Source organism: Oryzias latipes, chromosome 21 (genome assembly GCF_002234675.1).
Source record: "Oryzias latipes chromosome 21, ASM223467v1".
Classification (NCBI taxonomy): Eukaryota; Metazoa; Chordata; class Actinopteri; order Beloniformes; family Adrianichthyidae; genus Oryzias; species Oryzias latipes.
The window spans coordinates 28,277,885-28,294,839 of NC_019879.2; the positions used below are offsets into that span (position 1 = coordinate 28,277,885).

The 16,955-nt window shown below is 41.3% G+C and overlaps 1 protein-coding gene across 5 annotated transcripts; it reads left to right on the top strand.

Annotated features, from left to right (window-relative positions):
• The first annotated feature begins 1,491 nt into the window (after nt 1–1,491).
• Nucleotides 1,492–16,716, top strand: LOC101160204 (5'-AMP-activated protein kinase subunit gamma-1). 5 transcript variants are annotated; one of them, XM_020713006.2, is made up of 14 exons: nt 1,492–1,813; nt 2,793–2,850; nt 4,194–4,342; nt 4,411–4,492; nt 5,217–5,275; nt 6,140–6,185; nt 6,283–6,337; nt 8,459–8,585; nt 8,657–8,822; nt 8,899–8,936; nt 10,489–10,635; nt 11,517–11,610; nt 11,883–12,106; nt 16,132–16,716. In XM_020713006.2, exons 1-13 carry the CDS (start codon nt 1,796–1,798, stop codon nt 11,921–11,923), a joined length of 1,080 nt encoding a protein of 359 aa, XP_020568665.1. In that variant the 5' UTR covers nt 1,492–1,795; the 3' UTR covers nt 11,924–12,106; nt 16,132–16,716. The 5 variants fall into 5 exon arrangements, with proteins under 5 accessions (XP_020568665.1, XP_020568661.1, XP_020568664.1 ...); XM_020713002.2 differs by lacking the exon at nt 1,492–1,813 and adding an exon at nt 2,220–2,338; XM_020713003.2 differs by lacking the exon at nt 1,492–1,813 and adding an exon at nt 2,222–2,338 and having other exon boundaries at nt 11,517–11,693; nt 11,815–12,106.
• Nucleotides 16,717–16,955: the final 239 nt, after the last annotated feature.

Below are 16,955 nucleotides of genomic sequence, written 5' to 3' on the forward strand. Positions count from 1 at the left end.
TCAATGGGAGTTACAGTCCTGCTTTTTGTGGCATTCTGGTCATTTTATCAAATTTGAGCGCATTAAATCAAAGCTTCTCATTATTTAGCGATCTGAGGATTCAAGCACATTAAACATTTAGTCTAAAAACTGAGCCAGAGGGAAAATTCTATTTTGTTGACATGTTTTTAAAGTTCTTTTTCAAAACAAATCTACTCGATTGTCTACAAATTTACTTTGAGGGATCTCAACATTTTTTAAATCTGTGTTGAAGCGGGTTTGGCTAATGTTTTACCCTTTGTGAGACCGATGTGACTTCGTCACAGAGACGCTCTATGTCAGGGGTCGGGAACCTTTTTGGCCAAGAGAGCCATAAACGCCACATATTTTTAAATGTAATTTCGAAAGAGCCATACAATAATGTAGTGTCCCTTTCCCACACTAAGGCACGGAGACTTAACCTCTTTTAGGGTTCTTTATTCTGGTTACTGTAGACCGCAACAAACGCCGTACAATCAATTCAGCAACTCCTGAATCTCTCCCGCCGAGACGAGAGCGCTTCTCCCAGCTTTATATTCCCCCGTCCTGCTCCAGCCCTCCCATTTCCTTATTCGGCCCATGGCTGAACCCCATTGGTCCAAACTCCCTAACAACAGGCTGAGCGACAGAACTGAGGGCCAATCAGATCTCTGCTTGAACGATGCGTTCCATGAACTCCAGAACTTTTAACGCGGCCCAACAGCCAAGTTAAACTCAGTCCGCGACAATATGTTTAAAACTAAATATACAAATGAATGTGTGCATTTGATGTAATTTCAACATTTTTAAAGTCCAATAAGTCTGTGGATTCTTTTTAATAACATTGTTATACTGTTGCTAATAAATGATGAGTATTTCTGGTGGTAGTTTTGCTGATTGTCTAGTCTGGTTGATACGTGGTGAGTTTCTGCTTCATGCAGGCGTTGAGACTTTAAACGGGATCTTAGGTCTGAATGTTCTTTAGATGTGAGACAGACATGGAACCAAACACACACCCACGCTGCAGGAGTGACGGGCAGCAGGTTTACGTTTTTACCATCTCTGCGCGATTCACCTGCTGCCGGTCCCCCCCCACCCCCCACCCCCTCTGCTTTCTTCCTCACACATCCGTCCCCAAAACTGCGCGCTCTTCCTCAGGGAGGCAATTCAAAGGTTTCCGGGTGGTAAAAACTCTGTGAAAAAATAGATAACAGTAAACTGATAGTTTTTTCTCCAAGCACCGCTACTACTGCGCGCCTCTGGCATCGCATCGCGCCCGAGAAGGACTGGTCTAATGGAAAAAAAAAAAAAAGTATAATTAAGGATTTGTCTGCGAGCCACATGTGACCATCAAAAGAGCCATATATGGCTCGCGAGCCATAGGTTCCCGACCCCTGCTCTATGTGATTGGAGCGCAAGAAAAGCCAGGCCAGACACCAAGAGCTGCTGCCGCTGCTGGGAAAAGCCTGCAGTTTTTTAAAATACCTTGACCCCCCACCCTCCCCTCTCCCCTCCCACTGCAAATGCCACAGGCCTGTCGCCCTTCGGTCCAGATTTAGACCCGAGTCTCCCGGACTCTCTGCTCCCGCTGCCTGAAGCCGGCTTCTGCTTTACAGAAGTTCCTTTCCTCGCCGTTCTCTTCACCCACGCCCCCTTTGTTTAACCATGCCGGGCCTTCATCCTCTTCATCACCTCTTCATCTGACATGGTGGCAGAGGCTCCCCTTCCTCCCGACTGGACCAGGGATTCCTGCCGTTGATGCTGACGGAGGCAGACGTGGTCGTGCTCCTCAGACGCCATGGAGGCGTTTGCAGAGGTTAGACCCAACGCTGCAGGAACCGGGTTAGATCTGCCACGCAGACTGTGTCTGCAGTGCTGCTTTGGAACATTTTGTGTTTCTAAAATGGTATGAAGACAACTTTTAGACTCACAACAAGACTGTAGATTGTTGTCATTGTGAGTTTGGGAAACATCACTCATCCTATTAGTCATTAGTTTATTCTTTTTTAACATCTTGGTGATCCTAATTTTTCCATGAAATTTTTTCTGTAGTTCAAGTTACTCACGTCATAAATTGACCAATCAGATGCCTCAATAGGAGTAGGCGGAGCCTGCTGGCCCCTGGATCCAACGTCCAAAACATTTGACAGATTTCGTGTTGCCAGCTTTTAAGCGGCCTTCCAACAAGCTCACTCCTGACTGGCAAGAGTGGGTTGCCATAGAAACATCGACTCGGACCAATCGCTGCTTACTGACTGGCTCCAACATGGCGGCATCTGTATCACCAAAAACTGGCGACTGAATGGACTTCATTGGGTTGGACCAACGGAAAGCCTTTTCTGTGGGTGACGTCACACTAACTCAGTCCAGTTCCTAGAAACACAAATCCTTTTAGGATGGAAGTCCCAAACTCATCGTGTCTTTTGATCCTGAGGCACAGAAAGTTCAAAAACTACTGATCTAAACGTTACGTCTGGCCTTTTTCCAAAAGTCTTGTTCCGTTCTTTTGCTGCTATAGAACTGTCCTAATTGATCACAAGTCCTCACAGATTTGATCTTGAGCTGAAAGTCACAAGAATTGAAAAAGCCTCTAAAATGATGACAAATATTCATTAATTCCAGGGATGGAAAATAAAACCTTTGTTACTCATTTGGCGTTTCGGCTTCTTCTGACTTTAGTTTTGTTCTTACAGTGTCAGGCCTTAGTTTGAAACTTTTGCCAGCTCCGCCAAATAAAACTGTTCAATCTGAAGACCTTTTAGGTCGCGGTCTAAATCTAAAACTTTCTGTTTCAGGTGCCCTTGTTCGAGCTGGATTACGAGGAAGAGGAGGTTCTTTCAGCGCAGAGGAAGGGTAAAACTGAATTTGTTCCATGAGTGTCTGCGATGCACAGACCTCATCGGCAGCTACCGCTGTTTTTCCCCGGAAGACGATGCCGCTACGTCTGAAAGGCTTTAAGTATTTTTCTCAGTTCAAAGCCAATGAAACGTTTTCCGAGCTCTGAAAATGGAGGCCTTCTCAGCTGAAGCTGGGCCCCTACCCTACAGCTTCAAATGCCCCTCCTATTGGAGGGGCATTTGAAGCTGTAGTGGTGTCCAAACCTGTTTTGTTTAAGGAAAAGTCGTGGGGACTTGGGCTACCTGTCCCCCTGCCGGGATCTGCGTCACATTTCTTCACCTGAGCGTGCTCTGAGGCACCGAAGTTTACATTTAAATGTAAGCAATGACTTACTTATAACGTAGCTCACCAGAGACTACTGAAGACGTCGTTGAGGGGTAGTGTCGTCCAGATTTAAAGACGCTATTTTTTCATAACCCTCCGCTTTGGGGGATAGGTTTAGGGGTTGGAAGAAGCCGTAGGGAAGAATTCGGATTCTTGCCGGCTCTTTTCAAACGTTCACGTTTGATTGGCAGATTTGTGTTGGTAGCGGTGTGGCCTTTTTTTAGCAAGCTTCCCCCCGATTGGCCAAAGTGGTTGCCATAGAAATGGCACTCAGTCCAGCTCTCATATACGGTTGATGGGCAGAGTCATTGTTTCCATGGGAACCACTGAAGGTGGACCAGCAGTGACGCATCTAATTGGTCGGTTTGTGATGTAACTAAGACTACAGAAAGAATGTCATGAAAAAAATATCAATAAGATGTTTAAAAAAAAATTCAGAGCAAGAATTACGGTGATTCTGACCATGAATGACTGAGTAACAGCTGTTTGATTCTCTATAGAAGTTTTTTTGGAGCCAGCAGGTACTTCCTGCTTGGAACGCCAGGGGGGAGGAGTCACTCAGTTCAGTTCTCATGAACAGTCACTGGAATTTTGACAATCAAGGTTTTATCTTTTATTGATTTTATTTAAATTTATTTATTTACTTTTTTTTATTGAGTTTTCTACATTCATGGATGTTATTTTTCTTCTTTATTTATTATTATTATTATTTTAATAAAAGTTTTAAAAGTACATGTAGATCCAGGACAGACATGTGTGTGAAGACCAGCTGAAGGCTTTGCTCTCTCAGAGGAGCTGCTGATGCCTCACACACGACTTAATTACAGTTGTTCATCAGCCAAAGGCCAGGCCGGGTTCTGGTGTCGGTTACAAAGCTGCTCCACATGCAAACACACTCCTGAAACCCTCATTAAATAACAAACACTCTTTAAAGGGAGCTGCTGACACTAATTGCTCTTTTTGGGTTTCTGCAGAGGCCAGTACGTACGCATCTCACCCTGTGGCGCCCCCTGCTGACGCAGACCCCGACACCTTCATTTACATGAACTTCATGAAGAGACACTGCTGCTACGACGCCATTCCCACCAGCTCCAAACTGGTCATCTTTGACACCATGCTGCAGGTGAGTTGTCCCGCTGCACGCAGGCCGCCGGCCGTTCACGGACTGTGTTCTGGTTCTGGTTCTGGCAGGTGAAGAAGGCCTTCTTCGCTCTGGTGGCGAACAGCGTGAGGGCAGCACCGCTGTGGGACAGCAAGCTGCAGTGTTTTGTGGGTAAGTTGGGATGCAGATTTTGCAGCGCTGAGATAACACCGTCCTGCGTGGAATCTGTACTCAGCTGAGCAGAAGTTAGTCAGAAGTTCATTTTGATCACGTCTGAACTGCAGCTTTCGTTTGAGCTTCACAGAGGTCTGAGTGACATTTTGTGCAAACGGAAACTCGAGTCGCGCTGCTGATGTTTGACCTGCTTTGGCTCGCGTTTCCTCTCCGGTTTCAGGCGCTTGAGAGGAAAGCGGGTCAGCGGTGAGACCGCATGTCCGGTTACAAACTGGGCTGCACTCTCGGTGACACTCAAGAACGGCGCCATCAAAACGGCAGCAGCTTTGAAAAATGCATGGAAGCAGGTGTTCTACAGCTCTGGTCCTCAGGATCTGATCAGCTTTCCAGCTCTGCCTCCGCTGCCGGATGTTCATTAGCCGACACCTCCACAGTGACTGAACACACCTGATCCAGGTGATCAGCAGCGAGCCGTGCAGCTGGACCCTGAGGACCAGGCAGTTTGAACACTTTAGTTCTTGTTTCTGACTCAATTCTGAATGCAAAACTCCATCAAAAGTCATTTTCTCTCCCACTGAAAGTGGCTGGAGCTCAGGGGGTGGAGCTGCAGGTCAGTTGGTTGGTTGGCTTGACAGTCACTGAACTCCACAGACTGTAGCTTTGCAGAGAAACGTCTGCTAAATGTTCTGCAGTCACGCAGCTCCTTGGTTTGTGTTGGCAGGTATGCTGACCATCACCGACTTCATCAACATTCTCCATCGATACTACAAGTCTCCTCTGGTGAGCCCAGCAGCTTCGTCATCTTTAACTCCGACCGTTGTTGGCCACTGATCTCATTACTGTCGTCTAAATCTGCAGCTTTTTGCATACCTGTGCTTAAAAAAACAGCAGAAATATTCAATCATTCTAAACTGGTTAAGAGGAAATGGTCTTAAAAAGCGTCTTTCCCATCGATCAAAGCTTCGTCGTTTCTAACTGCAGAGTTTCTGGAAAATTAAACCTCAGAAAGGCTCAGTTAGACTGACGCTGAGTAACTAGTAGAGCAGAAAAGAACCTGGAGGAGCTAAAAATGACAACTTTAAAAAGCTGCTTTTGCCTTTTTCATCCACAGCAGAATTTGTCCTGTTTTCTTTTTTTTAATTAAAAAAAAAATAAAAACATAAAGAAAATAAAAATAAGAATTTGGGGCGGCCGTGGTGTAGCGGTAGGGCGGTCGTCCCATGATCGTAAGGTTGCAGGTTCGATTCCCGCCTTGCACACCCATGAGTCGAAGTGTCCTTGGGCAAGACACTGAACCCCACCTTGCCTCTGGTGGTAGGCGGGCGCCTGTGTTTGGCAGCGGAGCGACCACCAGTGTGTGACTGTGTGTGTGAATGTGTGTGTCACTGGGTGAATGGGTCTGTGACTGTAAAGCGCTTTGTCCTTGTAGGAAGAAAGGCGCTATATAAGTATACGCCATTTACCATTTCATCCACAGCAGAATTTGTCCTGTTTTCTTTTTTTTAATTAAAAAAAAAAAAAAAACATAAAGAAAATAAAAATAAGAATTTGTCTGGTTTTCATTTGAAGGTTGGACTAAACTTTTCCAACTGGACGGTTCTTTCTTTTCGTCCGCCTGTGAATTTTTTTGTTTCATCTCCGCAGGTTCAGATCTACGAACTGGAAGAACATAAAATAGAGACGTGGAGAGGTCTGAGGAGCAGAGACGATGTTTCTGAAATGTTTTTACCTTCCATATTTAAGGTGGTTGTTTCTGGTTCTTAACCCGTGTCTCTTTGTTTCCACAGAAATCTATTTACAGTACTCAAATAATAGACTGATTAGCATCACACCTGAGTCCAGGTAAAGACTGTTTATTTTATTCTAAAAATACATTTAAATTTTGTGAAAGTCCTAAATGCTGAACATCACTATGTTTTCTATACTTTTTTTTGTTGCCAAAACTTAAATTTGCTCGACACCTTTGAAGCAAATGTAATTTTCTGGTGTAAGTAGGAATTGGGTCAGTTCTTTACAACAGTGATCCTCGACCACTGGGCCGCGGACCGGTACTGGTAGGACAGTTGGAACCAGACCTCAGAGGAAAAGAAATGTAAAAAAAAACAACCTGGCCTTCCTTTTTTTTTCTAATCTGATTCTGAAGGAAGTTTTATTTAGGAAAACTACTGGATTTATTGTGACATTCGTTCCCACAGACCATAATAATAACGCAGAATAATCAGCGACCAATTCAATTTCAATTGAATTTTATTTGTACTGCCCAAATTCACAACAACAGTCGTCTCGATGGGTTTTGTATCGTTAATTGAAAAAGTAAAACATGAAATCAAAAGGATCATGAATACATAGAATTCATTAGGAAAATACTAAATTGAACTAACAAACAGACTAAACTAAACTAAACTAAACTAAACGGTCATCCCTGCCCTTAGACCCCCCTTCGCGGTAATGAAAAACTCCTAAAAAAAACGGACCACCTGTCTGGTGTCGCATGGTTGCTGCTAATAAAGTTGCTCATACATGTTTAATCGTACTGAGAAAATTTAGTGACTTTTTTTATTCGTCATACCTTAAAGGTCGGACGGGACTGAAGTTGGCGTCTGATTTTTTTTTTTTTTTTAATTTACCTTCCACTTTGACAGTTATGGGTTAAGGCAGGGGGGGTCATTACGTCGATCGCCATCGACCAGTTGATCTTCAAGGGACATGAGGGTAGATCGCAGGCCAGCATCGTTTGTAACGATTGAGTGTGTGTGTTTGGACAGGCCCCGCCCATTTGAGATTTTTCATGCATTAACCTGTCAGTTGTGATAAAGCTCCAGCAACTTGTTGCTTTCTAGCGCTTCATGATCTTACCCTCACTCCTATAATCATCCCTCTACCCCCTCCCCCCCAATCTTTCCTCCTTTTCTTTTCCGTCCGGTCCAACAAAAAAATATTTACTAATATAATTTACATGAATAAAGTTTAGCTGAAATTACAAAAGGGGTTTATTTAAATATACATCTGGTGTATCATAAGATTCATAACCCCTGTTGTAAAAGTAAAATATGTCTAATACAAAAGGCTTTCAGCTCTCATCTGTTTGCTTAGCTGTTGGACAGGACAAGTTAGAATAAATAAATAAACTGGTCCGTGGCCTGAAACGCTTGGCGCCCGCTTGTCCAAGCGTTTCACATGTTCTTCCCTAATGACTTTGATTATTCCGCCTTGTAGACCCTTTTAGGGCTACAGCCATCCAAAGGTCAGTAAGTGTTTTAGAGTTTAGGACTCATCAAGGTGGAGAAGTTTCCTCTAATCCGGAATCTTTTAGCATGAATGCGGAGAAACTCCAGCAGCTGGACTCTGACAGCTCTGCTGGGAATGGAGAGGATGACTGCTGATGACAAGACATTTCTTAAGTACCAACAAGGCACTAAAAAATGTATTTCTGAAGGATTAGGCAGAAAGTTTGTTAAATTGACAAAATAAAGGGTTAGACGGAATAAATAAAATAAAATAATGAAAGTAAAAGACCTAAACGCTGCAAAAATGTATAACAAAAAAACAAATTCCTTATAAAGAGAAGATGAGGAAATAAAAAGCATCTGTTTATTAATAAATAAAAATAAGGATCAATGATTTTTTTAAAGAAATTGATGCTGAAAAAGAATTACTCAACAGATGCTTGACGGACTTAAAACATTAATGCAAATATTATATGTGATGAATTGAGGAAAGCCGAAAATAAAAATAAAACTTTATTTATAGATCAGCTGTCCAAAGGACCACATATGAACTTTAAAAACACCAAAAAAAGGCAAAGTTTGACAGGAAAGGACAATTTAGAAAAAAACTTTCCGCTAAGGCAAAAGCTGAATAAATGTCTGAGTTGTCATCAGATGAATGAGAGCCGAGGAAGATTAAAGATGTGAAGCGGTCTGCGTTCAAGCTCTAACTCCGGCTGGATCTCTGTGTCTTCAGCCTGTTTGACGCCATCTACTCGCTGCTGAAGAACAAGATCCACCGTCTGCCCGTCATCGACCCGACGTCAGGAAACGTCCTCCACATCCTCACTCACAAGCGCATCCTCAAATTCCTCCACATTTTTGTGAGCACACAGAAAAAGTCGTCTTGTCGGTGCCGTCAGTACCAAGGTTTTCAAATGCTCCTCTTTTTCAGGGGTCCATGATTCCCAAACCCCGGTTCCTGCAGAAAAGCATCAGCGAGGTCCCCATCGGTACCTTTAAGCAGATCGCAACGGTCCAGGAGTCCGCCACGGTTTACCAAGCTCTGAGCATCTTTGTGGAGAGAAGAGTGTCCGCTCTGCCTGTGGTTAATGAGCAAGGTAAGCCTGGAGCACGCGGACACCGAACCATCTCATCTCCAAATGTTTCATCTTCCTGTGTTTTCATCCTCTGCAGATAAAGTCGTGGCGCTCTACTCCAGGTTTGATGTGATTGTAAGTACAGTTTTTTTTTCAGAATGATAAATGTCCTCAAACCGGGATCTCCACCTTTTTGAGGATGGGGGCTGTTTTAGGGGGTCAGATCAGAACAAAGGGCTACACAGGACCTGTTAACTGCAAATTCCCCCAAAAAACTAAATCACAGAACAGTAAAGTAATGATAATAATAATTAGCCGTAGTTATTTTGACCCTATGAAATAATTGCTCACATATCAATAGTGATTACTTTTCCATAATTCTAATCAAAGATTTACACAAAAGTATTGACAAGAAACAACATGTATGAACATGAAACATTGATTTATTTTCTGTTTTAAAATCATAGCATTAATCATAACACTTAATTAGTGAAAATGTAACATTTTGTGCAACATTTTCAGCTCAATCCTTAGTTTTATCAATAGTCTGCTCATTTGCTATGTAAGCGAGAGGCCTAACTGCCTGTTTTTTGTTTTTCAAAAAGTGCAGCTCTAATCTGTTGCATTCTAGGATTTTTTTTCAAAGCTTCACATAAAAAAAAATAATATTTTAAAATGGGAAGAGATTTAGGGGATGTCAGAGTTCATTCTGTCACTGTATTCCCTGCTGTTATGAAGCCCCTCCCACTGGTTACAGAGGAGCAGCGGCTAAATAGATCTCTCACCAGCCAGATCCTCCATGATGAGGTCGAGAAAAGCAATCGATGGAAGCTCCTCCCACACGCGGCAGAAGCTTCGGGTTAACGCACTTTTCGACGAGCGTCACGCAGCAACTTTGGCGCATGTTAAAACAAAGACGGTGAACGCAAATTTGACGTCCGAATTGCGTTCGGTGTAAGCAAACAGTTCATTTAAATGATGCACGTGCGAGATGCGCACGGGTAGCAGGGGTGGTCCCCATTGGTGTTCTGTTTCAGGTCCCTCAGCCAGGACTTAAACCAGGGGGCCTTCTTGCTGTGAGAACCACTGCGCCACCATGCATTTTAAAATCACATTGAATTCAATTGTGATCTAATATTTTTAGGGCCTGCCTTGCGGGGGTTTTAAGTGATCCTCATGGGCCACTATGCACCGGCGGGCACTGCGTTGGTGACCCCTGTCCAAAAAGAAGTACTGTGGCTTGATTGACAGGCTATAAGCCAACTATTAGTAAACACTGATTCTTAAAAAGTACTACAGGTTTGTGTGACACAAGTGGTCGATTTTAAATGTTTCTTTTATACATTCTGCAAAAACAAACAGAAGAAAACCGGGTTTGTTTTTCTTTTCTCCTACACAATGACACTAAAATACTGCTATTTATAGTCTCTGACTGGTTTTCCAGTCGAAAACACTCTAAAGTGTAAATGTAAAACGTCTCCAGTCATTAAAATCATTTTCTAATCAGAAATGAAATTTTGACGTAAATTCTGGTGTGAAATTTATGTTCCATAAATAAAGGATTTTGTAGTTTTTTTCTCATGATCTTGATGTTTTGAATGTAGAGATCTAATAGCAATAAAAAAAAAGCTTGATTTGTAAAGCTTAGATTTCGTATTAAAAACATTTTTTCCCTTGTGTCTTCAAGAACCTGGCGGCTCAAAAGAATTACAACAATTTGAACATAACGATGCGGGAGGCCATTGCATGCAGGTCCTGCTGGATGGAGGGAGTCCTCAAGTGTTACCCCCACGAAACTCTGGAGACCATCATCGACCGCATCGCAAAGGCTGAGGTAACTTCTGCTCCAGCATGACGGACACAAAGCAGCTATGCGAGCTTCTAGCAGAACTGTTAACAGAGCAGCTAACTGAGCAGCTAATGGAGAACAGAGCTGCAAGCAAAGCTGCTAACAGAGCTATTAACATAGCTGCAAATAGAGCAGCTAATGGAGCAGACGGAGCAGCTAACTGAGCTGCAAAAAAATAAAAATAAACACTAACCGACCAACTAACTGAGTAGAACTGAGCTACTAACGGAACAGCTAACAGAGCAGCTAAGAAAGCTGCTAACAGAGAAGCTAACGGAACAGCTAAAAGAGAAGCTAACAGAACAGCTAAAAGAGAAACTAACGGAACAGCTAAAAGAGAAACTAACGGAACAGCTAAAAGAGAAACTAACGGAACAGCTAACTGAGCTACAAAAAAATAAAACTAACCGACCAGCTAACTGAGCAGAACAGAGCAGCTTAAAGAGAAGCTAACGGAGCAGCTAACTGAGCTTCAAAACAAAAAACAAAAAAACGACCAGCTAACTGAGTAGAACTTCTGCTGGCAACCTATCCTGGGTGTATTCCGCCTTTGCCCAACTACAGTATAACCGGGACAGCCTCCGGTAACCCCTCAGTCCCAGGGGGTTAGGAAAATGGATCCTCGCATCGAGCAGCCATATTGGATTAATTTTTCTACCCTTTGATCAAGTCACTTAAAACGGCACATTCTCAAAGCTGAGTCCCTGATTGGTCAACCTCCCCGCGCCCTACCCCCAAATCGTGCAAGAGCACCTAAGATCCCGTCAGTACATTGACAAACATTGAAACTCGAAGCGCGAATGGCATCAGTTGTGAATGGTTCATTTGAACCCCGACCGACCGTCCGTCCACTGTTTTCTCTTCAGGTTCATCGGCTGGTGCTGGTCGACAGTAACGATGTGGTGAGAGGGATCGTCTCTCTGTCTGATCTTCTACAAGCCCTGGTTCTGTCTCCTGCAGGTATTGATGCTCTGTACTCGTAATGACAACATCTGCCCCCCTCACCTCCTTCAACCTTCAATCCATCAGCCTGATGCTTCTAGGTAAACCACCAGGGGCCTTTTCTACTTGCTTTTTCAATCGTGCTCTTTGAAATCTGCTTTCCATTCTTTTACCCATTCTCGGCTGAAAATAATTTCTCCTTTTACAATGAAAACATCCCAGAAACCATCTCTTCCTGTAAGCCCATCGCCCTCCAGCGCTTTTTTAATCAACCTTCTGACTTCCCTTAGGACCTTATATGTCCTCCTTCAAAGGTCTTATCAGTTCATAAATGCAGCTTTCAAGGATCCACACTTCACAAAAACAAACCAACCCTAAAATCTGTCCGCCCACCAAAAACCCAAGAAAGTCCCGTCATCAGCCTCCTCAGTTTGAAGGCAGCCCTTCACATGATCCCAGTCAGCAAGCGTCTCCATGCTTCCCGTCCTCGTCCGAACCGACCAGAACCTCCCAGGTAGGAAGGTCATAGCTGCAGATACCTTGCATCTTCACTTTTCCTGTAAGCACTGCTTCCCCAACTATTGTGGTTCTACTATTTCTGAATGAATTCCCTCATTAATGTGAAGCTGAAATACCAGCAACAGATTCATCATCAGTTTTGTGCCTGAAGCCGTTAATAATAAGAGCTTTTTTTGAAGCTGCACCTTTTTCTGGATGTTTCCTTGTCTTCTCACAGTTAAAGTTTCACTCCCATCATCTGTTTAATTATTGTCTACGAGTTTCCTGTGGTCCTCTAACCACGATTATGACGGTTTTAGCCTAAATCAAAAACCCCTGTCGTTTTCTAGGATATAATTTCTGCAGAGCGGTAGGAGCTCATTGAAAATTCAACTTGAAGTTGTGGCCGATATCCACTATAAATTATATCGGCAACCTCAAATTATGATTATTAAATCAATTGTTTCCCTCTAGTATAAAACCTTTGGCATCTGCTGCTGCAGTCTGGTCTCAACAACACATTTACAGTTTTTTGTTTAAGATTTCAAATCTGTGTCAATCTTTGGGTTTCAATACGAAGGTCATGGAAACATGTTTGAATGTAAACATTCTTATAGCGTGTTTTGGAAAATAGCCTGTAATTGACGACACCCATTGAACTTTTAAGGTTCGCAGAGGCAACGATGCATCACAATTCATCAAATGAGAAGATGTTTTTCATTCAAATGTTAAGAAAATTATAACAAAAAGGTGTTTTTTCGAAGATTTTGATTTTGTGTTTGTCTTTGAATAAGAATTGTTTGAATCCCAGCAATAACATTTACAAAAACCTACACAGAATTTTTCTCTTGAAATACTTTTTAACCTTTATTTTACCTGATAAAATCCCATTGATGTTAATGTGTCTCATTTGCTCTAGTTGATTCTTAAAATAGATTATAATAGTTCCATATAATATCATATATAATATAATATTATATTTATGATATATTATTATATTATTATATAATATTATATTATATAATATAATATTATATGTAGCATATATACTGTACATATAGTATTATATTATATAATATAATATTATATGTACAGTATATATGCTATATATATTCTATGCAATTATAAATATATGTACCATAGTTTCACAACCATAGGGCGCACCGGGTCATTGGGCGCGGTCTCGGTTACGGGGCATATTTCAGACTTGGACACATACAAAACGGGCACCGGGTGTTAAGGCGCTGGCACATTAACGCCCTGCTTGGACCCTCAGAGCCTCCAGAGTGGGTTAATAAAAGAACCAGTCTCTGTTCTTTTAGAGGAAACCTTTTTTTTTTTTTTTTTATTTCTCCCTAACTGGGTAACACAAACTGAATGCGCGCTCAGCGCCTGACCCCCCTCCTTGTTGTTTATGCGGGTGCGTCTGCTTTCCTCCTTTCTACACAAGCGCTGGTGAAGAGACAGTGTAGTCCAACCATAACCGTTCGGCCTGGTACTTCCGTTCGGAGTCCTTTCGACAGAAGGTAACGTTACATAACACCACTTGGACAAACTACGTAGCGTTGAGATCTGCTCGGGCTCTAGAAATTTTCATTTCACATTCCCTTTTGTAGCCTAAAGTTATTTTCCCTGTCTACGCTCGACTTGGTAACCCTGGGTTAATGCGCGTGCAAGGCAAGTACATAAAGACATTCTCAATGGATCGCCAATATCTGGAGTCACCATGGAAATGCGTGGAGAAATAAAGAGAGCGCTATACTTCAGTGAGACGGAGTCTGAGATTTTAATGACGGCTTATGAAGATTATACGCCCATCAAAAAAGTAACAGGGCTGCATCATCGGCAAAAGAAAGAGTTTCTGCTTGGAGAAAAATAACGGACAAAGTAAACGCAAGAGTTTCTGACCGTATTTCCAATTACATTGTGATGTCTATATACTATATACAACTTATAAAACTTAAATGAATTGATTCAATTGGTAACAAGTAATGGAGTTAAATTTATTCAACCTAATTTCTTATGTCTACCCAACTCAATATTTTTTTACAGCTCAAATTTACATATTCATCTAACTAAATGTCACATTACTCCAATTCTATTTAATGTTTTTCCATCTTAATTTATTGAACTTCTTGAACTCTAATATGCCAAAGTTAAAGGCTGCAGATTTTCTCATTTTTATAAAATTAAAATAAATGTTACATTGTGGAGTTACCATCTATACCTTGCATTTAATTTTCATGACTCGTAACTTCAGTTCTTAAACCACATTGTTGCACTAGTGGTGCTAAATAACCTCATCATCCTCCCCCTCCCTCTCACTCATAGTGCAGAAAGAATGAAACATAACAGGGTAAAATATCTCGGCAAAACCCAGTAAAACAGCTAAACAACTAAACACATTTGGTCAAAAACCCACACTTAAACCCAAATCTGTCCAGACAGGCAAAGGGAATGGTATCCCACAATTCCTTGCGGTGCCGATCTAACAGCAGCACCAAAGTTACACCTACTTAATTGAATTAATTTGAATGAAAGTAAAATAACTGTCTGATAATTAGGTGTTATTTTTAAGTTGACTGAACTTAAACAAATTATTTATCTTAACTGAAGCAAATAATTAAGTTAGATCAAAGTAAAAAAGTTTCTTTCCAACATCCATATGTGGTCTTATCACCCTCTCACGTGGAAAAAGTATTACCTGAGCTTCTTCATCCACTAAATCATCTTTAAATGGACACGCCATGCTGCTTCCCCTCTCTGAAAAAAAACTTACCTTCAACTAAACTAAACTTAAACTAATGGTCTATGCCAGTGGTTTATCTTACTGCAGGCAGGTGTGGGTGAACTGTTCCTCTGCTCACCCACACATCAATTAATCTGTTGACTGACTTAATGACTGGCAGCTTGCTGTTAAAACCTGTTCTGTACCAGTTTCAGTCTCATCGCTGCATTAAGAGTTATGATGATATTGTCACATGCTGTTCTCCCCATTCATCACGCTGCCTTTATCTACGCTTCCCAAATACACCCTTCTGTTTGGGAAAAAATAAAGACTTCTAAGTGTGCCTCATGGTTGTGAAAATACGGTATATTAGTAAAATATGTATGTGTGTATATACCGTATATATATATAGTTTTGAAAGCCTACAGTTAGTTGTTTTGGTTACTGGGCTGTCTGCCATCTAAATTTGACAAGACTTTAATAAAAGAAAAATGTGTTTGTGGTTGTGGCTCATTTCCTCTGCAAAACTTTGTTCAACATTAAAAACAAAGACCAGGGGTTTCCAAATAATTTTTTAAAGCTTTATGAAAATCTGTGGAAAACACTTGGTCTTTAAAAATATTTACTTGACCTTAGTTTTATCCAAAACTCAAAATAACCCTTGTGCTATGGGGGTCCAGATGACCCCACCCTTCCATTGACGTGTTCTCCCTACCATGACAAAGGTGGATAAAGGTGGAGAGATTTCATAGAAACCATGGACACCAGTGAAGATCACAAATCATTGAAGAAAAAAGGTTCACAGCACTGTCTAGTGGGTCTAGATGACCCAACTCCCAACGTTGAAGTGCCTAGGATAACACAAGGGATAATTAGACATTTATTGTGATAGAACATGTGAATATTTCAAGAACTTTTCCATTTTAATGTGACCTGATATAAGCCCGTGTGCATTCTGCTTTGCAGTGTTTGCTTCATTTCGTTGTTATCAGGTTGCCTCACTGGTGTTTGTAAAGTTTTGGACATCCCTGGTTCAGATAAACGTCTTGGTTTGTGTGCGCATGTCATTGCCTTGCTGCCACATCATACCAGACTTATCCAAATAAAAGCTGTAAAATAAGAGCTTCAAAGAATCTGTCAGTAACGGACTCAATTGAAAGACTTTGGTTTATTCTGATATGATGTAAACTCTGCTTTGATGAGGAAATGTCTTTACATTTTTATTCAGTTTAAGTTTTGTACAAGAGCATATTATTATTTTATGTCTGAATGGTTTCCCCCTAAACTTTCACCCTTGCTGTCTTCTTTTACAGATATCTACGAAAAAAGACGTTAAGACAGATTTTTACGCTTTGAGTGCTGAAGAAAAGGAAGCTTTCATGTTTCTGTGCTCAAGTGGAATCAGTCGGTTCCTACGAAACGCGTTTGAGCGGGAACGTTCCTGTCTGTCACTTCAGATGTTGGACTTTTGAGGTTCTTCTTTTAAAACGGAGGCACCAATCCATCACCAAGCAACTACTGAGAAGACATTCTTCATTCAAATTTTAAAAAATGTGCGTTTATTCAGAAAGAAAAGTTTTATCCTGTCGTTTAGTCAATTTGCTCAGAAAGTTGTGGGTTAAAATTCTTTGGGGTTTTTTGTAGGAGGTGTTATTATTTTTAGTTTTTTTCCTACATACATATAATTTTAAGTTTAGTTCCCTCTTTTTCAGGTCAAACATTTTTACGCCATAGACATAACTACTGTATGTACAGGTATTTGTGAAGCCTTTATGGCTTAATGCATCCTCACTGTGAAAACCCTAACACTGATGTCGAAAGACCGGTTAGAACAAAGTCTTATTGTTTTCTGATATAATAAAACAAATCGAAATGTTTTTCTCAAAGTTCCCATCAAATATTTCTGTTGGTGTTCAATTTTGTTGAAGATGCAAAATGTTAAATTTAGTTTAGGATAAAAGCTGATTTCTCATTTCTGGAATTGTACTCTGCTGCTGTAACCTGTTTCTTTTTTGTTTTTATTTTTGTTCATTTATTTCCTTTATCTAAATTGAAATATTTATAATTTGAAGGAGTCTTTTTGATTTTGGAGTCCTCAAATTAGGATAAACTACAAAGATGTCGCCCGTGACGTCTA

What these genes read in the sequence shown, in the direction of transcription:
- LOC101160204 (XM_020713002.2), top strand. Translation starts at nt 2,300, where the DNA reads ATGGACTTCATTGGGTTGGACCAACGGAAAGCCTTTTCT. An exon ending in TCTTTGACACCATGCTGCAG is followed by an intron (nt 4,343 to 4,410) that starts GTGAGTTGTCCC and finishes TGGTTCTGGCAG; the next exon opens with GTGAAGAAGGCCTTCTTCGC. An exon ending in ACCGCATCGCAAAGGCTGAG is followed by an intron (nt 10,636 to 11,516) that starts GTAACTTCTGCT and finishes TTTTCTCTTCAG; the next exon opens with GTTCATCGGCTGGTGCTGGT.